General features: G+C 36.3%; 1 protein-coding gene across 2 annotated transcripts in view; it reads right to left on the bottom strand.

Moving 5' to 3' along the window:
- The window catches only part of CWF19L2 (CWF19 like cell cycle control factor 2), a 58,707-nt gene that overhangs the window by 28,795 nt on the left and 4,537 nt on the right, over nt 1–25,375 (bottom strand). The window contains exons 1-10 of one of the 2 annotated variants that reach the window (XM_053936406.1): nt 21,360–21,398; nt 18,480–18,590; nt 17,648–17,767; nt 16,129–16,236; nt 14,599–14,718; nt 13,374–13,467; nt 12,246–12,361; nt 11,214–11,944; nt 7,353–7,446; nt 3,973–4,062 (exon numbers count right to left, since the gene is read on the bottom strand). In XM_053936406.1, coding sequence (XP_053792381.1) covers nt 3,973–4,062; nt 7,353–7,446; nt 11,214–11,944; nt 12,246–12,361; nt 13,374–13,467; nt 14,599–14,718; nt 16,129–16,236; nt 17,648–17,767; nt 18,480–18,590; nt 21,360–21,365 — 1,590 coding nt within the window. In that variant the 5' untranslated portion in view covers nt 21,366–21,398. Of the gene's footprint in view, nt 1–3,972; nt 4,063–7,352; nt 7,447–11,213; nt 11,945–12,245; nt 12,362–13,373; nt 13,468–14,598; nt 14,719–16,128; nt 16,237–17,647; nt 17,768–18,479; nt 18,591–21,359; nt 21,399–25,375 lie in introns of those variants that run through there. The other variant, XM_053936405.1, reaches the window with a different exon arrangement.

Below are 25,375 nucleotides of genomic sequence, written 5' to 3' on the forward strand. Positions count from 1 at the left end.
CTGCCATAGGCAGGACCTCCCACTAGACCAGGCTGCTCAAGGCCTTGGCCAACATGGCCTTGAACACTGCCAGCACTGGGGCATCCATAACCTCCCTGGGCAACCTCTTCCAGTGTTTCGCCACCCTCACAGTAAAAAAATTAATTTTAATATCTAACCTAAATTTTACCTCTTTCAGTTTGCACCCATTATTCCTTGTCCTGTCACTACAGTTCCTAACAAAGTCCCTCTCTGGCTTCTCTGCAGGCCCCCTTCAGACAAGGAGGATTTGAGATTTAAGGCAAGCTGTTTTATTCAGTTTATTTTCTAAAAACCAGTGTTAGTTTTTCAAAAAGAATTTTTAAAATATTATTTATATTGAGTTAGTTTCCCTACAATTCTCCCTCAGTCTGGAGTCACTGAATTAACTTTTCCTGCATTATAAATCTTCTCCACCTGAGACGCACAACCAATGGCCTGAAGTCTGTTACTCTCATAGATACAACAGGTAGCCTAGAAAAGGTTTTCTCCTTTAAAGCAGCATCATGTCAGCAATTGTAAAGCGAAACGCTGTGCCTGCCAAAATTCAAGTCTTACTCTACGGATATCTTCTATATGCAAGAGGCTTCACAGAAGCACTGAATACTCTTCAGTAGAAAAACACTCATACTAGACCAAAGGCTGGAGGACTTCCACAGAAAACTCAGTTATTCAAATGAAGATTTTCTGTGATTAAATAATTCATATTTTCCCTACATATTCTCAAATGCATAACAGAAAAGCCTATAGCTGCTTCTATTTTTCAGGACTCTTCTTTTAAATAATCAGTGACACAGTACTCTATCATGTTATTCTGCTTAAAGTACCACCTTCTAGCTTTCATTCAATTTTGTATTGATTTTGTCTTTCAAATGCAATTCATCATTAGTGAAAACTGTCTCTAGCATTTGCTCAGCAGAGACTACTTTCTGTTTCCTGCATACTAATTATGTTCTATGGAATATAGAAAAAAGCTTATGGTTGGGAAGCTTTTCTTCTAAGCCATTCTTCATTTGGGATTGAAAACAGTTTCAAAAGATGCATACTCTTACACTATATTCATCCACCACCATGTTGTTGGACCAGATGTTCATAGTAAGTCCCTTCCAAAGGATATATTCTATATTCTGTCCCTTCTTCATTTAAATTTTTACATTTCCATTTTTGTAGTAGCAAAACCCACTGCAAATCATGTGCCCCATAGGAGTGCTAACGTTCCAGATAGAGTTTGTTAAATAAAAATACTGAATAAAAGTATAAATTACATCAGTTGTGACTGGTACTGACAGTGGCAGAGGTGACATCCTCATAATCAATGTAATAAAATCTAGGGTTGCGTAACACTTTCAGAACAGAAATACAAACTGTATTTAAGAGGTAAACTATGAACACATGAAAGTTGTTTTCTAAATGCTGAAGTCTCCACAATTTTCTGCTGTCTGCTTACATTCAGTAGGTATCATTTTCATCATCTATCCCAACTCAGAAACCCTATGGTACAGTAGCCTCGTCTTTACACAGTTTCACTAGGACTCAAAGTGCAGCTTTGCTTTCTCAAAATGCCCATGACAAATCAGAAAATAAGCATCTGAAAATAAGCATCATTTCATTCTATCCCAAATTAAATCAAAAGTGTTTTGATTTCTATAGACCCTGAAGGTTGCCTCCTACTCAAACTTAAAGATAAAACAAGCACAATCTAAATGTGGCTCAAGCATTTGACTACAATACCCATTAAGACCCCAAATTCCATTAACAGATAATTTAACTATATTCATACTAAAATTTATAGGGTTACATACTTAAGACAGCCTACAGTGAACAACACTAGGGTTCTCCCCAAGCTGAGATTTGGTGAAATATGTCAGCTGAGAAGCACAAGGGTGTTAAACTCCAAACATCAGTCTTTGAAAACTGTACTTCATAACCACATTTTTGAGATTGCTTGGGGTAGAATTCTTGTCTAAGCCAAAAAAATTACAAAACTAGTCACTAAGTCCCACTGTAAAAGCTGTATTTGCCTCTACTCCCACTTACAAACAAAATAAAATTATATAAAATTAAAATAGTATTTAAGCTAGCACTTTAGAGTCCATTTAGTCTGTAGTTTCTTGATCACTTTAAGGCAGAATAAACCAGCACGACTATCAAAAGAATTGATCCTGTCCTCTGTACAAACCCCAGCCATTCATTCATCCCCTTATACTAGCGTAAGTCTTCACTCAGTCACACAGGGAACAGAATTGGGAAATTGATCCGTGTCCAATTAATTAAGAAAAAAAAACTTCCTAGGGAGATGCATTCAAAATTGCCTTCACTGCTTCCTGATTTATCTCCCCAGCCTTCCCAACAGAAACTGAAGTAAGGCAAAGCCACACTTTAGGATCACTCAGCATGACACAGGCCATGCTGCTCCACAGAAGCAGAGACAGACCTGCCTGAAAAAAAATGCTTCATGTTTGTTACTGGTAATGGAGGCACAGCTACAAACTTGGGGATCAATAGGATATCCTTTTGGAAAACCATTTCTGTGGAAACTGCTTCAGGTACCTCTCTTGCAATACACCTGGCTGAAGTGGCTGAGGCTGGTGCTTGGGTGGTCTATGCCACAGGAAGGCTGAGTCATGCAGAGCCAAACAGCCCTTCACAAATTGGCTTCCCTTGTGCTATGGGATGGTTTCTGAACATCTGGGCTATTGACTCACAGTGTGACAACGCTGGCCCTTGATGCACAAGAGTACCAAACGCATCCTGCTTGTGTCCCAGTGGTCAAAACCAATTCAAAGCTGTAAAATCAAAGCCGTAAAATCAATTCAAAGCCGTAAAATTGGCATCACAATGACAGGGCTTAGGACAGAGCAACTAACTCTGATGGACTTCTGACACTCAAACACCATGTAATACAGACTAGAAGAAGCCAGGAAAGAGGCACAGGCAAAGGATATTCATAGTTACAACTGGTATTTTTGCAATGACTGTTAGTTGTAAGAATGCTCTAATTAAAAATTAAGATAAAAATCAGAATATGGTTGAAGACCAGGCCTGACCAAAATTGTCATCCATAACTCAGCACCTAAGGAATAGGTGTCCACCAAAATTTCTGAGGCTCTTTACTTCCCAATTTAAAATCTGAATGGATTTTTTCCTGTGTAATTACACAACTCCAGTCTGCTTTATTTAGGGGTTTTTTTTTTACATATATGAAAAACATGCCAAAGAACTGCACTGCAATGAAGCAGAATCTACCTACACAGAGCTTTTGTAATTTTGAATTCTTGTGAATTCAGGTGTGAGACATAAATAATATCACCACAGGGTAGTCAGGCAGAGACCACACATTGTAATTCAGTTTAGTTTGTCTTCTAAAGATTGGACAAATACTAGTTGGTGTATGAGGTCTGACATGAAGCCTTTTAGGATAAAAATGTTAGTGGCTTTTCAAACTCAACTCACTAGCGCCTGAATTTTTACTGTGGAATTGGGGTCAAATTGAACAAGAATATTAATTTTTTTGCCTGAAAGTTTCCTCTCCATCATAAGGACAGAGCTCACAACTTATGATATTAGACCTGTTTCCTTATATCAGTGTTGGTACAGAAGAAGCTTTCTTACATTTCTTAAACACCACCCAAATAACATTTGAAGTGCCAGCTTCTTCAGACACGGCAGTTATGTCAGCCAGCACATATCAGTTTCATTTTTAATGCAAGATATTTATCCTTGCTGAGGAAATATTATGAGTAAAACAAAAAAAAAATCTACTGAATTTGCTGAAGTACCATGGAGAAAGTTTTGTTAACCAACAAAAAATACAATTCAATTTGACAGTCACTCACCGGAAGTTACACTTTCTAATGTTCCTAGGTACATCTGATATTCTCTAATTCAGCTGCCACCTGTATCACACATATAATTGTGTTAGCGCAAAGAAAAGAAAAATATTTTTCCACGTACCTCTCTGCCAGCCTTTGCTGGAATCTGTCCCTGAGTCTCTCTCAACTTGCGAGCACTGTCAAGTTTTGCTTGAAGTTCTGAAGCTAAATCCTTCAATGAAAGTCATAGTACTCCATTAGTTTAACTATCTTAAACTTTTTGGAGATTTTCATATCAAAATGAACTATTAATTTCATTTTTTGTGTTTTGGTATAACGTTTTAAACTCTAACGACACAAAATACTAAAGAAAATGTCAGTATAATTCACACAACTCTTTATAGGATATAACATTAAAAAAATGTTCAGAATAGAGGCATCTGAAGTATAGGAACAAGAATTGCCATAAGAAGACCAGAAAACGTATTCTTAAGCATTATTAAGTTCTACTAATAAATGCTTTGTATAATTAGGCATAGGCATTACTTTATGTATTGGAACCTAAACAAGGAAGCCTGAACACATCATATGTAACATTCACATTCTCTGGACAGAGAGACATGATTCTGTCTCTCAGGATTTCCTGGAGAAGCACAGAGAGAAGAAGAGAAAACAATCTTTATCTCTGCTCCTTTGTTTTCCCCATGTGGAATGTGGTATGGAGATTGTTTACCTGAAGTGATTGCTTGGTTGGAATTCTGGTGAAGGTTGTTTGGGTTCAATGACCAATCAGATCCAGCTGTGTCTCAGACTCTCAGCAGAGAGTCACGAGTTTTTTAGTTAGTTAGATAGGTAAGTAAGAAGTATGTAGAATAGTATAGTATCTCTTTAAATAGTATATTAATGTAATATAGTATAGTTTTAATAAAGCTATCCTTCAGCCTTCTGATCTGGAGCCAGGCATCATCATTTCTTCCCTGCATCCGGGGTTCGCCACATTTGTACAATAATAATTTTTTTTTCTTGTACACAAACACACATACATCAGCTCTATGGGTCTAGGGAACTATCTCTCAGAAATTTTTGCTATGAAGTTTCACAGCTCTCTACACTCCATGTCCAACTTCTGTGCTTCAGATCTTATCTTAAGAATTAAAATGTACAAGAGGTAGAAAATAAGAAGAATTTACAGTCTTGTGCAAATTGGTTTTGATGCTCCTGTGCTCTCTTAACCATCTGATTATTAACTAAATAGAAGTATTTCAGAATATCTTGGATTGCTAGGAATTACCAGCCTATCAACCTGTAAATAATAGAACCATTTATACTCTAACCCCTCTGTCAGTTTCACTGACTGGACTCCAACCATCATGCCCATATTTGCTTCCCCAAAATTAAGTCATTTGATCAACACCAGGCAGCAGATCAGTAACAAGAATAGATTAAGAATTCATTTGGCCCACATGGCCAACCTCGAGTTCCAGCCACCAGAACATGTTGTTACATAACCAGCTGTTCTGGTGTGTGGGGATGAACTTGCTTAAACAAGCATTTTCAATCTGATTAGAGAAAGACCATGAAAAAATATTTAAAATGCCACAAGGCTATAATATATTATATTATATATATTATATATATATAATATATATTATACTAGCTATTTTATTATTTAAATTGTTGTTGTTTAGTTTTAGTTTTTTTTTTTTTAATTAGGTTGATTCAGAGCGCATATATAGAAAACTGTATATATATAAATAATAATAAAATTGTAGTACTGGTTTCTGTCACATGATCTGGGTCAAAACAAAACAAAACAATAGAATATTAAATGAATTACACTCTCCCCACAGAATATGTGTATATTTTTCATCAAATCACTTACATTCAGTTCCCATCAGGTTGAAAAGAAAAAGACCAGATAATTTGCCCAAAGTTTTGTTTAGGCTATGCTACTGAAGCTGAGCAGTATCAGAAAAAAAGTTAACAAATTTTTGCTGCTTTCCATCAATTTTGGAAAACCTTCCCCTCCACAGTACTTTAGCAACTAGTGTATAGATAGCTTACACTACACCAGTCCCTCACAAACCTATCATATAATTACTTTCAGAAACATATTTTTCCTTACTAGTGTACTTTTTTACTTGTACTTTACTTAGTACTAACTAAGAAAACTAGATATTAACTGATGGACGCATCTACTTAAATCATTAACGCTGTATCGTAGTAGGAAATACATTGCTGCAACTTACTTTTAATTTACCTTTGAAGCTAGTAACATTTAAAATGGACAGGATTTCTAGATAAGGTATTGCTGTTCAAATGTTTAAAGTTACATACTCATATCTATGTCTAAAAGTCTGTGGAAAAAGAATTCATAACATAAAATTGGTTTGAAAATATTTATAAAATGGACACTTTCTCCTAACAAAATTTGAATTATCTGATAAGGGCTTCAACAAAGATCAACACCATGTCCTAGTCGAGCAATAATGACAAAACATACTAAACTTTCCACAAATCAAAGAATCAATAGCTCTTGAGAAATATTAATTTACCACTTGGAGATGTAACATGTTTTATATATTACTATAAATAAATATTTATTTATTATTTCTTAAATATGCAGATTTTGGTGTAAATATTATGTTACAAGAGGCAAACTAAACTTAAAAAATAAATACAAAAGCCCACAGTGATAGTATTTGCTTCTAAAAAATATGAAAATAGTTCCTTAAGAGCAGCTATTCAGAGCCAAGCACTTGAAAAAAACAGCTTAAAAACTAACAGATTCTGACCTTGTTATAACTGAAGCTTCAAGACAGTACTACTGAAGGCAATTAACTCATTATAGCCATGTTTAATGTAATAAATAAAATACATAAACCTCCAAATTTAGTGTTGCACAAGAGTGAAATTCTTGTTCCTTCAGGTAGCTGGCTGAAACAAGCCATGTTAAATGTGCAGCTGTTTCTGCCAGCTCCACAGACCAACCTCAATCAGAGCAGGACCACAAAGCATTCCACAGCTGTTCTCAGTGTAGAGCTGGCTGCAATGGTATATGCTATTCCTTTCAGTTTTATAATTTCCATAACCCAATTAATAAGCCCGCTTACACAGCAGAGCTATGGACCACAAGTACCTACTTGTGACAAAGCTGATGAAATAAGTACAGCTCCAGACACTGTTTACCTTGTAACCAAGACAGGGAGCTTTGTCGTTTTCACCTACTGCCTTTTTTATAAAAAGACAATAAATACTATAAAAAGGGCAGAGAACAACTGGTTTTAGGTATGCTGCTTATCCTAAAAAGCCGGGGTCCTGAATCCTCTATTCTAGTCTATTAACTACTGCATTTAAAGCAGAAATTACTGTAAAAGCACTATCTTCAAATCCTACCAAATTTTGCAAGTCTTTATTTGCTTGAATCAATACCCTTTCAAAAAAAACCACCCGAACAATTAAATCGCTGTGAGCTTTGAAGAAAAATTGTAGTAAATCATGACAGTTTTCCACAGCCATTACCGTGTCTCCCATGAGTTCTGCTTTCACAATCCTCGCTCCCAGTCTGTTCATCTCCTCTTCACTAAGCACCCGAGGCGGCTCATCCTTTGATGCTCTGTAAAACACCAGCTGCACTCAAGCCACAGAAAAACAGTGCAGTATTCACCTGTGTAATTCCGAATGATAAGCCTACTACATTTGTGTATATGTGTCTATTGCCAAAATAATTGAAAACTACATATTATAAAAATGTATTTACAGATAGAAGCTGCCAAGGACACTGAAACCAAAGACCTTGAATAAAATTTTTACGAGGTTTGTTTCCTTTAACTTTTGAGAACAACTCAAATGAAAAGCACTATCTTTGAACATTCTCTCAGCATGAAAAAACAGTCAAAAGTCAGTAGCAAGTATAAGCAGGAAAAAAACAAGGGAAAGAGAAACAGAAAATGTTATTTTAACCTACTCTAATTCTTCTTTCTGGCTTTGGCCATGCTTTTACATCTCAGCTGCTGCAAAATCACCAATTTCTGAGTTATTCTGGCCTTCCACATCTTGAAGATTACTTATTTTCCTGTATTTATCTGCTCACAGTACAATCTTTACATCTGAATATGTTACGGCTGATACAGAAGAGTTTCCATGGAAAATTAACTGGCACCATTTTAAAAATATCAAGTCCCCCTAGAGAAGCCACAGCTGGTAATAAAGAGTACTGTACCTTAATGTTAATATTAAAAACTTAGCATATTACTTTTTATGATGTTTATTAAATACGATTCCAAAAAATACTGCAAAGGGGCATCAAAGTAAGTTTGGCTCTTGATCTCTGGCCCTAGGAAAGACTAAAACCAACTAACTCTAAAAGTAAAATATCTAACACAAAAGATACATAGGAGTACAGTTATGACATTGTTCCTGCTGGTAGAGAGAGAATTCACTCACTAACTGATATGGTTAACCCCTGTAGGATTTGAAGAAGGAGAAATCTTTGAATATGGTGTCCTCTTTGAACACCAGGCCTCCCCCGTCCTGAGAAAATGACTAAAGTTGCTTTTCTTCATTTTCAAGATGCCCAATCCAAACCCCTAGAACTCAGCAGAATTTACTTTAATTTCACCAGAAACAAAACATTCAAAGATTAAGTTCCCACGGTTCCTTAAGCTGTATCCTTCAAAGCAAGGCAGACTACTTCAGAAAAGGGAACAAAAGGTTTTTATTAATTCATATACGCTTTTTTTTAATGGTGCTAGTGCTTGAATCATTGTCTGAACTTTTTGAGACTTGAGACATTGCTTTGATTTGCTTTTTATCTTGTCTCAATTTAAACTCTGAAGCAGTCACATTATTAAGTGTGACTTCCAGCAAACACTAGCTGATGGACTTTTCCTCTGGGGAGATCCCTTGGACATCCAATCAGCACTTTTAATTAACCTGTGTCATAACTGTCCAAAACACTTTGATTTATAGGCTGAAGAGGCTTCCTCTGTGCTTTAGAAAAGATAAAATTTAAAAGCCATACTTTCAGCATGAGAGATGAGGAACTGAATCAGCAACACCTATTAATTCAAGCCTTCACCTCAAAGATTTAGTTTTTGTGACTGACAACACTACCAAAAGAGTACATGCACTACAAGTCTAGAAACTTTAAGAAGAAAAAGGAAACAGCAGTGTATAAATTACTCTCAACAGGTATCTACTGCACAAATCCAAACCTGAAACATTCCAAAAGCCTGAATTTTCTACAAAATACAGTACCAAAAACATACTTCTGACTGTTAGAAAGAGGAAGACAGATTATTCACTACTTCAAAACACACAGAATCTCAGGAGTTAAAAAGTCATCTTACAAGAACCTGGATATAAGCTATGTCAATAAGCAGAGGCTATATGGTTTTGCAGGCCTAAGTAATCCCCACTTTACTAATGAGTCAGCTTAGTAATTGCATTGGCTAAGAAATATGATTAAAATATCAAAGATGCACAATTGGGTTTAACAACACCAGAACGGAAAACACATGCAAAAGAAAATATCAGCCGAATAGTTTCTACATCTAGTTCTCTGCTGTGAAGAAAAGAGTTATCTTTTCTATCATAATAATTGAATTCTTTGAACTTGAGCAAGTAAACCACTTCCGCACACAATCTCATTTCCCAAAATGTGCAGCTTTGTCCAGTTACAATTACCATTGTACTTAATAAATGTGGGACTTAAAAAAAGGTACTGTTTTTGTACCTGCAGCTAAAAAGGTGAATCACCATTATTTCACACAAAAAAAAAAAAAAAAAAAAAGGACTGAAAAGAATAGCTGTTTCTTTAACGAAAACAATACTGAGGCAATGGTATCACTAACTTCCAGTCAATGATTACATGTTCTACTAGGTCTGGCTGGATGGGATGGAATTTATTTTTTCCAAAGCAATGCGGTGGTGCGTTTTCCTCCATATTGTGCCTAGCTCTCCCCTTCCCAGGCCATTCTGCAATCCCAGGAATTCCCATTATGCTTTGGCCTTTGTGGACCAATGAAGTATCCCTTGACTGCAGCAGGAACTCTTGCCAGGCTAAGGTGGGAGCACACTGTCCGCACCTGGAACTCCTGGTGCCTGCCAGTGGGGAACAAAGGCAGAAACCTCAGTCAGCCCCTGGCAGCCTCTGATCATTACTCACCTGAACCACAGCCTGAGTGGAACAGTACCATTGCTACTGGAATTTTTAAAATTCCAGTGACTGTGCCAGACTGTGGCCAGGATGTAAATTTACTGATGACTGCAGCCCAACGCACTGCCACCCCACCAACAGCAGTGCTGTGTGAGGCCCTCTGAGCTCTCCTAGACCACAGCTGGCTGTGCCAGCATTGCACTGAGTGGGACACCTCTCAGAACTCAACAGCTCCCCAGTTTGCAAAGATTAGAGCACCATCATAGAAAGCTGAAACTCTCCACTCCTTGAGGCTCAACTCCTGCTTGTTGATAAATTCCAGTACATTTGAAACATTTCACTGAACTCAAGAGGAGCATTTTTTATAAATTCACATATATATATATATTTATACATTTATACACTTCTATCCCTATATATCTCTTTTCATCCATGTGCATGCATGTGTGAATTATTGGAACAATCTGAAAGAAGAGTCATAGTAAAAATCACACTAGTCAAATCACTGGAAGAACCAGTAAGCTGCTAATACTGGAGGAACAGGAGACAGAGCAAAAGGTCAGTTTCTCTGCAACTTGTCTGACCACCTCTCTTTCCTACTCTCCATTGTCTCTCACAAAAGCAAGCAATGGAAAACTAAATTCCTGCTGCCTATTAAGTTTATGTTTCCTTTCCCACTCTATTAATGCTTCCTCTTGACCACAGAAAACATACTTTCAATTAAATACCTTCTACTGTTTTTCCTATGCTACTACTTTAGCATATGAGCTCATCTCTCAAGTGGCAAACCTATCCCTGCTGTATTAATTATTTCAGTTTTTAGTCAGCATTTTCTAACATTTCAAGATTGTATTTTATAAATTCAATGACCATTAAGATATTTTGGAGGTTTTTTTTGCCTAAGAGGCCAATTTTACCACAGTATGAACTAACATTAGAAAGAAGCAGAAAATAACCTATCATTAGCAACTCTCAAATGTGCTGAGGAGACAGATCAGGTAAAGGACATTCACTACTTCTGTTTAACTTACTTCTAGCTGCCCTTAGCTGGAGGCTAAGACTCCTCCTCCAAACTAAAGAGATCTGATATAATCAGTGCTTATAATGTCAAAAAGGAGATAGAGCTTTTGTTCTATTTTGCCATGAAAAACCAAGTATATATAGCAAATAAAAACCAAGTATACATAGCAAATAAAAACCAAGTAAAGATGTTCATAGAATACCTAGAGGATGATGTTTTACTGTCAGATAAAATCTGTTTCTTCTCAGGGGTATTGCTTGTGTGTTCCTGTCGTGACTTCTCTTTTTCATCACTTGGAGTTCTTTTCCAACTTTTGCCATCAATTTGTTCCCTAGTACCTGATGATTTTTGGTCAGATTTTAATTTCTCATTGCTATCTTCTGTGTGTGTTTTGGTCCACAGTGCAGTATCCTCATCAGGTTTCTGAAAACGGTTGCTCAAAGAGCTATGAGCTGAGTCCTCCTTGGAAGAGGAATGCTTTAACCTGGAGTCTCTGGGTGCACTGTAAGACATTAAATCATCTTCAGAGGGTTTCAAAAATTTGTGTTTCAAGTTGCTTAGAGATGAATTCCTTTCCTGATTTCGTTTTTCACTGGAGTATTTTTCTGCTTTGGAGCTGTAACCCCTTGATACTGAGTCCGTGCTACTGCGTCCACATTCCTGGTCTGCTCTTGACATCTCTCTTCTGTAACCCTTGTTATCCTGTGCCCACCCTTTGCCATACTTCTCCCTGGAATAGCCCCCAAACTTGTGTCTGTCTCTATCATCTTCATCTCGTGTCACCTTTTCAATATGCTGTTCTTTCTTGTCTTTCTTCTCTTTCTCACATTCTGAATAGTCAGTCTTCTTCCATCTTCCACTTCTATGAAAATTTTCCTTTTTGGACGCAGCTTTTTCAGCTTCTTCTAATCGTGACTGAAATACCTCCACTGACTAGAAGGAAAAACAAAAAAGTCATACCACTTTTAAGGCCATGGGGTACTGTTGAAGTATTTCAAATTTGCTACAAGATTTCATATATTAAAAACATTTAACAAGAAAAATAGATAAAAGGCTGGGTAGCGCTAAACCACAAGCTAATCACTTGAGAGAAGCTTGAGAGGGTCTGTTTTTTCCTGCTTCTTTTCACGTTTTACTTCATACATTGTGCCTTCCTACTTCATGTGCCTTTATATGAAAATAATCTTTTCCAAACATTTATTGGTATGAAGAAAATTTAACTGAAGATCCTTACCCCATATCTCTCAGCTACAATTTCCTCAAAATTTCGCTTCTCTCTCTCAGCCTGCTCCTTCATCCTTTGGTATGATTTTCGCAGCCAACTTAATCCAGCATCTTCTACCACTGTAACTAAAGTAGAAAACAAGAAGAGGTTGTAGTTTTACATCTCAAGTAATTATTCCTATTTAACCTTATTCTGTATGTGACATTAAAGCTTCACCTAAACTTATTGTAAAAATTGAAGGAGTGCAAAAGAAAAACAGAATTAATATACGAATACAATTACATATTTTCATAATTTAATGCTGGTTATACCTCAGCAATACCACTCATTTAATTTAAGCTTCTCTAGTTTATCACAAGCAGTTTCCAAGACAGGAGTGGCATATGAGAAGTTGTGGAGTTTCTTTATGACATTAAAACACACTCAATGATGTCTGTCAACTCCTACAGATCTCTGATGTCTGATCTCTGTGACTCCTAAAAGTGGGCATGAGGTTCATGGTTTCTGGGACAGACTGTCCACAGGGAAAGGCTCTCAGAAAGCACAGATCCAACTCTTCTCTGTTGACAAAATACAAGGAGCATTCTCACCACATAATAAATGTTTCATGACATTTTGGAAAAGGTTTTTATTACTGTGTTTGCTGGAAATGGGCAGGATAACCCCGGGGTAAGGAAAAAAGTGAAAAGTCTACAGAAATACTATTTTTCAAAAACTGCATCTGTAATGTGCTTCATTTTGATGTGACTCAGACTTCTGTGGGTGAATACTTTAAAACTGTAATTTGTGCAATGGAATGAAAGTAACCAAATGAGTTGACAACAATTTATCTTGTCTTGGTTAAATCATGCTTTTCTTTAATTAGTTCAAAATGGAGAATTTCTGTAAGGATATTAAAGGTCAAACCACTCTAGATTAAAACCCATTGAAGAGAAATTCTGCAAAACAGCATACTATGATACTAATCCAATATTCACTATGGAATTCATCAAAATTTTACTTTATTACCTATATTATTAATAATATATATATAATTCTTAATTCTGTTACAACAACATTAGGAGTCATTCGTTAGGAACACAGAGTCCAGAAATTGGAGACAGAAATTTAAGATTATTACTGAAAGTTGCTCTTAACCTTTCTTAACTGAAGCCTCTTCATCCTTCTCTGGTGGCAAACCTGTACCACCATCTTTCCAATAGGGATTGAGTTCTCTCTCAGACAGCATGGCCTAAAACAGAAATAATTTAAATGTTTGCATAGCATATGGTTTGTATTTTATAGAATATCTGATGACTTTTGAGAGACTTGTGTGTGAAGTCTGTGTTATATTGTCAATTCACCACCACCACTTTCATGGTCTAAGCATCTGTTGTACACATGTTTTGGGTACCAAGAAAAAGCAGACAATCTGGTGCAGAAAACACAGGAGTATAAACCTGCATGGACAGCAAGTAGTTAGGTGGGAGAGTCTATAAAAATCATTCTTCTCTAAGATTAAGAATACATATAAATTGTCATTAACCATATAATACATGCTAACAATCTGATGATTTAAGATACACACATTAAATGGTCCTCCAACAGCTCTGAAATAATGTTCAGGGGAAAAAAATGTGGAGAAAAAAAAATTTAAAATATTAATCCTTTGTCTAAAGACAATAACCAAGGCACTGCATACTATACAAAAACATCGATCCAGGTCAATGTTTCTTTCCCAAGCACAACAGCTAACTGGGAAACCTAGTGGCAAGAAAGAGACTGCTGTGAAATGAGAGGACAAAGCAATATTAGCTAGTGATCCATCACTATGTTTTCAGATCAGACTACATAGCATTTAACAAGATAAATGAACAAAGAAGCCATCAACTGTATGTACAAAGAGTTAATTCCATGACAGCAACCTTTTCTTCAGCCAGACTCTGAGTCACCCATGTGTTCACCAACAACTGAGACATGAAAGGCACAACAACTGCTCCGAGTTTTTTCTTTAGGAAAAAACAAGCCTCATTACCCTACACTTAAATACAGTAACTTAAGTAAGCTTTTACCACACTAAACAAGAGGTGCTCCTTTCACACACCATGGAGAAGGCCAGACCAGCAGTCTGTCATTGTTACTAGCAGAATTTAGTACTAACAAAAGTAGCTTTCTCCTTACCTAGAAGTTAAAAGGCTTTTCTCCACAACCCTGATGTATGAAGCCTTCCATCCAAACAGACCAATTTAATTAAAATCATTATCACATCAGGCATTAGTTTTAATAACAACAAAGACCTACATATTTGAACCAATTAATTACTTTATTCATCACACAAAATTTAGTAAAAGGCAGAGAAGAAATAAGATATTATTCCTCCTACCTGCTCAAGTTCTTGAGCTTTCTGCCGTTCCAATACTTTTTCTTTGTGTCTTTCACCTTTGACAGCTGCTACTGATGTTGTTTTCAATGACATGAAGTTTAAATTCATCCATTCTTCTCTCTTTAAAATAAACACACAGAATCAGTGTTCATAATTCCAACAAAAACATGGCTTATGTGCCAAACCAAAGCAGTGCAACTACTGACAAATGTTGCTGACAATAAACAGTACAGGTTCTACAAACACATATGAAATACATTAATGAAAAGCAAATATAATCTTAAGAACTCTAATCTTCCAATTTTTAATACTTAAACAAATTTCATGTCTCCCTGTAATATGAAATACGTATTTACAATGGTATTTAAGGCATTAGTAAGCATGCATATTGTACAGACTGCTAATCATTAGCATAAACAAATACTGTACATCTCATTTAGCTAACTCTAATCTCATGATCTCTCACATCTCTGCTAGTGTATACAAAATCTGCAATCAGTATCTGAGCATAGTTCATACCTCAGATATCCAGGCACTAACTGCACCTTCAAACTTAACAGTTATACATCTAAATTCTGTGAACTGTACCCACAATAACAGCTAGAAAACTGCATTTACAGAACCTAAGGCAGACCAAGGAGATTTTTAAAATGAGGACTAGACTAAAGAAAAGCAGCATATTAAAAGCCTAGATATATCTACTACCTTTATACAGGTTAAAACCTGAAGCCTCAAAAGCAAGCAGTGACATACACATTGTAAGCAATTACTCTATAAAGGCAATTATTTAGAGCAATTTTGTAATTCTAGTATAGCAACAAAAATGACCAGATTACATCTATTTTGAAATATGTCCTTGCAGAAGAATCTTCCTATCTTCAACAGAGTTCAAGACTGAGTTGTCAATCTGAACAGATGCCATATGTCACTTTGTCTCTATTATTTAAAAATTATGTTAGGCAACATGCCAGAGAATTTCAGAGGTGAAACACAACATTCCATTTTTCAGATCTCTTCCAAGAAAGAGAAGGAACTGAAAAAATATCTATCTTCAAGTGATTCAATAACATCTTTGTCCACATCAGCAAGCAATGTGCATCAACAAATGTGGATGTGCACGGGACCTCTGGTGGTCATCTGATCCAAACCCCCACTCAAGCAGGGTCACCTAGGGCCAGTTTATTCAATTGTAGAACAGTCACCATTGTGAAGAAATTGTGAAGAAAAAAGTAACATGTCTAGTCAAGATCTTTAAGATGATGTCTTCAAGAAAACCAAACTAACTTGTAAGAGCCTCAAAATCTGATAGGAGTTGGTGCTGGGCAACATTAAGAGTAGTGCCTTGTTAAACACTCAGAACTATTAGGTAGAGAAGTCTTCCAATCAATGAAAAGTAGTATTTACCCAACTAAACAAAGACATTTGTTTATAAAATAGGTTTTGCTCAACACTCTGCAGAAGAGCTCCCAAGAAACCTAACCATATTTCACAAGCTGAATTTATCTCTGGAGTAGCTGTGAGCCTGCCCACCTGCAGGGAAGGTTCTTTCGCAGCATCTGGTTGTTTGTTGACCTTCCAAGCCTCTTCTGTGTGATCTGACTGCGACACATTTGACTCAACCCATTCAACTGAAGAATCCTAAAAAGAGAGTTTAATGTAAAGAATAAAAATAATACCTTAACACACTACTTGATAACGTGTAACACTTAGCAATTATATCAATAATCAAAATTAATGCTGATTAGCTTTACTAATATAATACTGTTTAATATTTTAAAATACTGATAATAAAACCAGAATATTAATATTCCCATAGGAGATTGCTCCATCATGATCAAAACAATTCACTTCATGAGCACATCACGGTATGCAACACTACCTCATACTGGCAGCTTATTTGCGTAACTCTACTAAAAGTAAAACAGTCAGAATAAAAACAAAATCAAAACCAGTTGGGTTTATGACATAAGAAAACCAAAATTTTTAAAAATCTACATGCATTACTAAGTATGTGTCACATTTGAAAAGTTAGATCATTACACAGCACAATATAAAGCATGGTACATGCTATTGCCTGCTATTTTTGTATCCAGCTTCCTACACTTGCATTTGCAAACAGTGTACAGAGATTTTTCACTTGAATCCAATAGGACTGCATTGCACAGAGTTTCTTTGCTATTCACATGAACCAGTGTGAGGAGTAAAAGACTTTGGATGGAAGTTACAGCCAGGACTGTGTTGCATCCTAGGAGTCCCTGTTGTGATCTGAAGGGTTTTGGTGATTCCCATGGAGAATGTGGGACATTTGTGCCTTTGGTTACTTCCCACACTGATATTATAGTTTATCTCTGGTATTAACCCTTGAAAAATAAGTCTCATTATAATGGACATTCCTTCACTCCATAAAAGCGACTCTGAAAAGTAAAACTAACAGTGCCACCTGACTTGCACCAAAAATGCTGGGAAGATGTTTTCCACAATGCGGCCAGAAGGCAGCACCCAGATTTCAAATGCAGTCTCTGCACTGTTTTGCCAGAGTGCCCTTCGATGTGAAGGCATGTCCTTACAGATTCAAATGTACAAGTCCTTCAGACCCATGTACAACTCCCACGTTGTTGGGAGTGTCCAAGGTTGAACATCTGTGAAAAAAAGGCAGAGGTAATTCATGCTTAAAATCAAAGTCAATTATTTCCAATTTTAGACACATCTTTCTATCACATACCACACACTACAGGGTATCTATGAAATTTTCCTCTCTATATCAGAATGAAGATTTTGTTTTCCATTTTCTCTCTGCTGAAAAACTGTAACTCCCTTAGTTCCTAATGAGTGAATTTAATATCATAAAATTCACAAGCACTCACGTAGCAGCCTATTCTAAATTGATTAAATACTTAGTACATTAAAACCGATAAATTTTGCCGCAATTTTTCCCAACAGAAAATGATAAGAATGAGCCATAATTTTACTAACCGTGCATATGCAAAAGGACTAAAATGGTTCAATTTTTAAGACTGTAAATTGAACTATTTTAAAATTTCTTACTTACGGAAGAACTATCAAGTAAGTCATTCTTCTTTTCAGATTTCTGTTTCTTACTTTTCTTCTTTTCCTTCTTAGCTTTTTTGGAATGTTTATCCTTTTTCTTTTTTTTCTGTACAGAATGTTCCTACAAGTAAATGTTTGTAAATGAGATCCAGTAAACCAAATCATCCATATAAAAAAAAAATCAAAACCTACTTACCAAACCTCACTGAAGAAAGGTGAAATACACATAAATACCTTTTATTTTTACTACCCTCTCTCTCTCTCCTATGGGGGAAGGGCTGGGGTGGTAGAGGCAGGGAGGGCATACCTCACATGCATGATCAATTTTTCTTCCCCCTCTCAGTATCTTTTTCGTTGGAACTAAGGCACTACAACTAAACAGACAATATCTACTACACTACATTATTTTGGTCAAACCTATTTCTTCAGGTATCGCTACATTATCAATACACATCTTTCCACTGTTGAAATATCTGCACATTAAAAGGATGTGATAGTCATAGGCTGCATTAAGGCTCCTCCTGTGAATGAACACAAATGAGACTGCTGTGAAGCCTTGAATCCTCCAGATTTCTTCCCATGGGACTGTCATTGTCTGATAACACTTCCTTTTCTGCATTTGGTAGAAATTAAAGCTGGAATTGAATGACAGAATTTTTTCCTCTTGGCAAATAAAAGATAATGTCTAGCTTAAAAAAATGCTAGTATCAAAGCATAAAGAAATCAGAAATTGGGATGTGTTTAAAGATTGTCTTAAAGCCCACAAAGTCTTCTGTTCATACAAACATTCTGTAAAGGTAACAACCCAATTTAATTATTTACAATTTTGTCACCTTTTCCAGTGGTTCCACACATTCGTTCACATCAGCAGGCATCCATGTATCTTCACCTCGCAGATCCTTTAGCAGCTTGCAACTCTCCTTCTTTTCATATCTAATTTTGGCCTAAGATGAACGGAGAAGAAAAATAATCAGGTGGAGCTCAGTAGCATTTCTACACACAACGTTGAGAACTGCATTTCAGACTTCAGAATGTTCCTCCCTTTCTAGTTATGGAGATTAAACTAGAAATACTTTTACTACTTCTTCTGAAGAAATAACCATCACTGCAAACAGTTTCAATTCCTAAAAAGGATTTTTATAAGCCATATCAATAAAATAATTTTTTTTCAGCCTCTGAAGTTCACCCTGTTATGTTTAGCATAAACATGACTTTCAGGAGCAAGTTTACTTAAGTATAACTTGTCTTTAGGAAATTCTTTATCCCATATATCACCATACCCTAATTAAACAGGAGGAAAGTTATTTTATACTATTACAATCCAAATTTTGTGTTAGATAATTTGTGCAAATTTTAATGTGCTTTTGGGTTTTTATTTATTTGAGAGGTTGCTTTTAAAATAACTAAAATCAAAACAAAAACTAAAGGTAGAGCTTGAAATTCACTTGAAATTGGCTTAAACACCAATTTTACCAGAAAGTGTTGTCAAGCATAAGCCAAGAGAACACATACAAGTTTAAGAAAGACCAATATTTAAAACAAACAAATAAAAAAGTCTCAGGAGATTGGACAACAGTTGAGGTCTTTCCTCCCGGCCAGCTACTAATTCTCCAGATCCAAGCCTGTGCACTGCAGAAGACAGTAACCACCCTACCACAGGGCAGTATCTCTTTTTTTGATATAGCCAAGAAGGAAATCTGCAGCTTTTGTCCTAACAGAAAACAATGCTTGCAGGAAGATGACAAATACACTATAAGGGTTCAAAAGAACAGAAATTCATGCTAAAAAAATAAGATTAAAAGGTTTTTTTTTAAGTGCCAACTCACAAGATAGGACTGCTGTTGTGTTTTTTTGAACATTGGCATTAGCATATTGAAAGTGGCACAACACAATGGACTCAAAAAAAAAAGCCCACTACATATGTGTGCCCAAACAAAACACCCTTTTCAACCTTCATGGCATACTTTCTTAGCAGCTCCATGTGATAAACTTTCTAATGCACTTAAATGCAAGCAAAGCAAGGATGCTACCCAGACTTCTTGATTTTAAACAAAGGAATATTGTAACATAAACAAAAAATAATATAAATCAGCTTGAATAAAGAGGCCAAGACTGAGACTTCTATCTCTAGAATGAAGCTGACAGTCTACAAAGGTGAATGCTACCTCTTAAAATTCAAAAGGCAGGCATAGAGTTAAGAACACATTCAAATATCTATTCCAACACCAAAACATTTTCTAGTTTATAAGTAAACAAAGTAACAAAAGAATGAGCAGGACTACAATTCAGTGAGAGTGAAACAGTTGTTGAGTACAACAGAGCATCGCTAAAACCACCCAAGACTCCAAAAAATGCAGGTATGTTTCCTGCAACATCTCCATCATACAGAGAGGTAACCCTGGCCACCCTACAGGGTGGTTCTCGGACAACACCCTTGAAAATTCATGCAGAAATAAATCAGATTGATATATTCTCTTCTAGTCCATGTAGTCAATGATGGCCCTTTTGTCTTAAAAATATGCTCATCTGACTAAAACAAAGTAACTAAATATGCCACATTTTTCGAAAAGTGAAGGATAATAACCTCAGCTTTGCAACTCACAAAATGTCTACGAGCCACAGACTCCAGACTTAGGCTTATAACTGGACAGAGATGAAACAGGGGAGATAAAGGGAACCTGAATATAGTTCTAGATGGAAAAAAAAAAACCCAAACCCTGACTCCAAGCTTGTTTGCTCCACAAGCAAACACAAAATAAGTTGCCAAGAAGTAGATTGGAAAAAAAGGCAGACTTTTCTGCATATTCAATTTCATTTTTGGTTGAGAAAGAACTGCAGCTGGAGTCAACAGCTCCCTGCCACCCTTTTTGCAGTTCTCCAGCCCATAAATCTATAAATGCCACAAATAAAGGCCACTCAAGATCAGCTTGTCAACATTTCTTCATTGTAGATGTTCTCTGCCTGTCATGGAAGACTTAGCCTCTTACCATTTCCTATAATAACAAGTATATTTTAAATAACATTACTATTTTCTTCATGCTGCCGAAGTTACAAATAAAATGAGATAATGTTATAAGTAAGGTACAAACTGTGCTTTTATACTTTTTATTAGATCTAAAAATAAACAGAAGAAATGAAGGCAAGTATTTAAGTAATTGAGATACATCATTCTAATGAAAGAGGTGGATCATCATTTTGGCTGAAGTACACAAATGCTCATTTAGAACACAGATTGACTAGAAATCATCATCAGACTACAGGCTGCTGTCTCCTGAATACTATATGAAACACGACTGGGCAGGATGAATGTGTAGCGGCAGATTGACCACCAGGCTGTTAAAAAGAAACAAAAGCATCAGATGGAAGTTTGTGTCTCCTAGACAAGGATACAAAATATAGAAGATTCTTAACAATATATCTATGCAAGATCAAATAAAAAGGAAGGAAAGAAAAAGAAAAAATGAGAATGCTGCCTAGAGACCTAAAAATATGAAATAAGTTATAATTTCACCTAAATTATCATTTTAACACAAGACTAGAAAGTTAGCAGCTATACCCTCTAAATCCTTCTGTCTCTAAAATCTAGGTCCCTCAAATTATGATATTCAATTTCTCTTGTTCATGATACTTTCCCCTCACACATACACAATTACTTCAAGTGGAAGTGAGCCGGAAAAATCTGCCTACACTACTTTATTAGCTTCAAAACTTACCTTCATATTCTACTCTTCTTTTCAAAAGCTGCAGGGCTTACTAGCATGTCATAAAATGTAAAAAAAGAAAGAAAAACTAATTAATTCTCCTGTAAGACTTTCCATTCTATCTATGAGGACCAACTCTAATAGTTTCACATCTGTCAACCCACAGGAGTCCAAGCATTTAATTCACATTAAAGTTCATTAATACTTATAATACCACAGGAATATCCAATAATTTATAGTTTCACGCTTTACAAATGAGGTACATTTTAGGTACCACAGCAATATTTTTCAGTTTTTTTCTCCATAAATAGTGGCTGATACATTTCTGAAATACCTCTGTTTCAAAAGTAATGCTTTAATTATGCAAATGCCTGTGCATGTACACATGAACACATTACAAGTAACAACCTGTCAAAGAAGGACAAGCATCATGCTGCACTACATACTTCTGCAACACCCTAATAAAATTGCTCATGGTCTCCTTTGCAACAAAAACAAGGTGAAGTCTAAGGCTGGCAAGGCACTCTGCAAGGTCTGCTGTTACGGTGCTACAAAAACAGTAATTATCCTACAGCACTATGTCAGCAATGCTTGCCATGGTTGAAGAGAGACAAATTTTACAGACTTTACCACAAGTAGGCAAAAGGGGTTTGAATTTCACAGATCCATCTGAATGTGGGAGGAAACCAAGTTCAAGGAAAGTGCTTTCTGGTTTCCATCAAGTGGATCATTAAGGCCAGCCCGCCCAGTAGCTGACAACACGATCTACTAAATGAATAAAAATTGCTCCAAAGCAGCCTGTAATACACTGCAGATGCAAAATCCAAATGCTGTAAAAATTACATCATCCCACACCAGGAAAAAGCAGAAAAGATCAAAGACACTGCCAACAGACAAGTTATAGGTCACACAATAAATGGAGCTTGTTACACAGCAGTCCCTCAAGGATGTCCAGAAGGGATGGAGGGATGAGCTAAAAATTCCCTCCCCAGCTCACAGAAACCCTGACCAGTATTCCTTCCTGAGGTCAGCTCTATTTACTGCTTCAGCTCTCATGAAGGCCAGGGGAAGTTTTCTATACCACTATGAAGACCTTGCAATTTTCCACCTATAACTGTGGTCAGTCTCTAGTTCTTTAAATGATAATCCCCATGACTCAATAGTCAACTTCTTCATCCAAAAGAAGAAAGACTCCCTTTTCCTCCACAAGCAATCAGAATAAAATCTACAGCACATCAGACCATTACAGTATGACAAAAACCCTCAATAGAGAGAGCACCAGCTAACTTGCTGTCCTGGTCACCTCCACTGAAGGGCAGGGCTCCATTCCACACCTCTCCTCTCTGCACTGCCCCTCACATGTTCCCACCACCTTACCCACCCAGGCCTGTTCCTGCACTCCAGTCTCACGCAAAGTCCAGGACCAGGACCACCCTGACACAGAATTAATCCCACCAAAAGGACAGTGCAGCTTCCTACAGAACAAGCTTACAAGCTGCCACTCTAGCAAGGTCATCAAGGCTCAAAGAACAAAGGGGTAAAGTGCATTTTGGGGAAAAGAAATGTGCAAAAAACTTCTTTTCAGCAACAGCTTTCGGTTAGGAAATTTCAAAAAAAAAATCTATCACCTAGCCAGTCCTTCAAATACCAAGATAAGGCATTCAAAATATCTACAATGACCTTTCGTTTCTAATTTGAGGATCATCTCCCATGCTAACATACAAACCACCCCACTATTTTAACTGTTTTGATAATCAACTGTCAGAAAGGTTGCTGTGCCATGTATTACCCTCACACTTTTCCATCACCCCAAAGCTCAGAGCAGAGAGCCCTGGTTACATGAGTGCTTAGTTCTAGGGAACTTGAACATACCCTTCTTTGCAGCTCTGATGCTTTTATACCAATTCTGAATAACACACTTATTTTGGTGAATGCTTACATTATTTTTCAAGTCTCAATATTCCAATTATTGCTACATCCACAAAGACTTCCCAAGGAGGACAACGGTGGAAACACAAGAAAGAGCTTAGCTTCCAGCCCAACTTGGGAACTTGCAACTGAGTCAGAGAGCTGCCTGCACCACCACTTCCTCCAGACACAGCTTTGCCAACTGGAAATGTCACCACTCTTTGTCATTTTCACCTGCCAAAAGGCACAGAAGAAAGGTCACTGAAGCAACTATCACTTCAATCATTTAAGCTTCTCGTGATCAACAATCAAAAGTCAGATGTGATTTAAAGAGCAGGCTACAGGAGATGTCAGCCTTCAGTGAGAAACATCGGGGAGGCAGCAGAGGTTCAGCTGGTACACATCTGTTGTGCAGACACAACAGATAACTAGAAGCTATTACTGCTAGGAAACAGTAAATAGGTATTTCTTGTTAATGTGACATATGTCTTCATCACTGACCTTCAAAAATGACCTGTCTGTTCAAAGATGTTGCTTGCAAAAATGCATAGAGGTGCTTTGACAAAAATCCAAAAATCTTTTGTGAAAAGGCAGTATTCATTTCTCAGCACCATTACTCTTCTAATAGCACAGATCTAAGTGCTGAAGTGCTTATTTCCTTCAGCAGATAGAGTTGGGGATTTAACGCTTCATGAAGGATTTAAAAGGAAAAGAACAAAAAGGAGGTGCTTACTATTACAGCACAGAAGCAACTATAACCCCTAACAGAGACATGTTTTGTTACTAATTTCTGCCTAAGGAGACATTTCTGTAATTTTCCACTGAAAACTGCAATGTAAAATACTGCCAAGCACTCCATCACCTCAGCAAATACTCATCATTGCAAAAAGCCAGTGTTAGTTAGGCTTTAAGGAGGAAATACCTGATCGTACTTCAGCAAAACCTGCTGATTTCACAGCTTCTTTAGAGCTCTAATTCTGTGAACTTGGTGATACTGTTATACACTGTTTCTTGTTTGTTTTAATTTTAAGCTGTATTTTCAAATAAGATAAAACAAAAAATGTAAACCAAAAATTAAAGGGAGAAGTCTAATCAAAAGCATCAAATGAGATGTTTCCAAAAATAATGGCTTGCAAATCTCAAATAATTTTTTTCAGAAATATAAGTAAGTAAAACTAAACACGCAATTTTTTGTTTGTGCAATGAACTTGCTTTGGTATCAATTTATTTCCATTATTTCAATAATATACATTATTTGACCAAGGTCTTATTTATCTGTATTCAACTTCTGATCTGTCACTAATCATAAAAAATTAAAAGGCAGGATTTTTTAAAATTAAAAGAAATTCATTAAATTAAATAATTAAATAATTAAATTAAATAATTTATTTAAATAAAGAAAGAAATTAATTAAATTAAAAGAAATTAAAAGGCAGGAATGGCCAAATCACATCACCCTCAGAGGCCGAAGAGTGAAAGACTCAAAGTCCATGGAAAAAACCCCAAGTAACAGAACAGCAACCCTAAAATACAAAAACACTATATGAAAGAACAGATGCAAGAATAATCCAAAATTTGAAGTCTTCCTAAGAAGTGTTTATGTCTAGGAAAAATACACATCTCTGCACTTACCACAACACCCATCAGATTATTTTCTTGCTGTAAACTTGTAAACCAAAAGAACAGTGTCATGAACTATCATGCTCATCAAAACAAGATACTATTTCTGAAGCTTTCTAATTATTTGCATGTCAACACTTAATTATTTGATTACTAATCATTATCATAAACACTATCAGCCACTGGCTTTTATCAGTGCAGTTTGGAAGACAGACTACACAAATAAAAGAATACATTTCCAAGATTTAAAAGAGAAATCTCGATCAATGAATTGTGCGGCATTTTCGTTCATCAAAACAAGTGCAATTTCAATATTTCATAACAAAAAGTTCCTTAAGGTGAGTTGGCTGAACATCTCATCTTTCCAGAAACAGATCTACTAAAGTACAGTTATTTCTGCAAATTTCTCAGATTACCAGAAGCAAAGATTACGCAGCTTTCCAACTGTCTTTCCCAAAGTAAAGGGCTTCCAGGATTACAATCACCAAATTACTGTCTTG

The sequence above is a fragment of the Vidua chalybeata genome, chromosome 2, assembly GCF_026979565.1.
Source record: "Vidua chalybeata isolate OUT-0048 chromosome 2, bVidCha1 merged haplotype, whole genome shotgun sequence".
Taxonomy (NCBI): domain Eukaryota; kingdom Metazoa; phylum Chordata; class Aves; order Passeriformes; family Viduidae; genus Vidua; species Vidua chalybeata.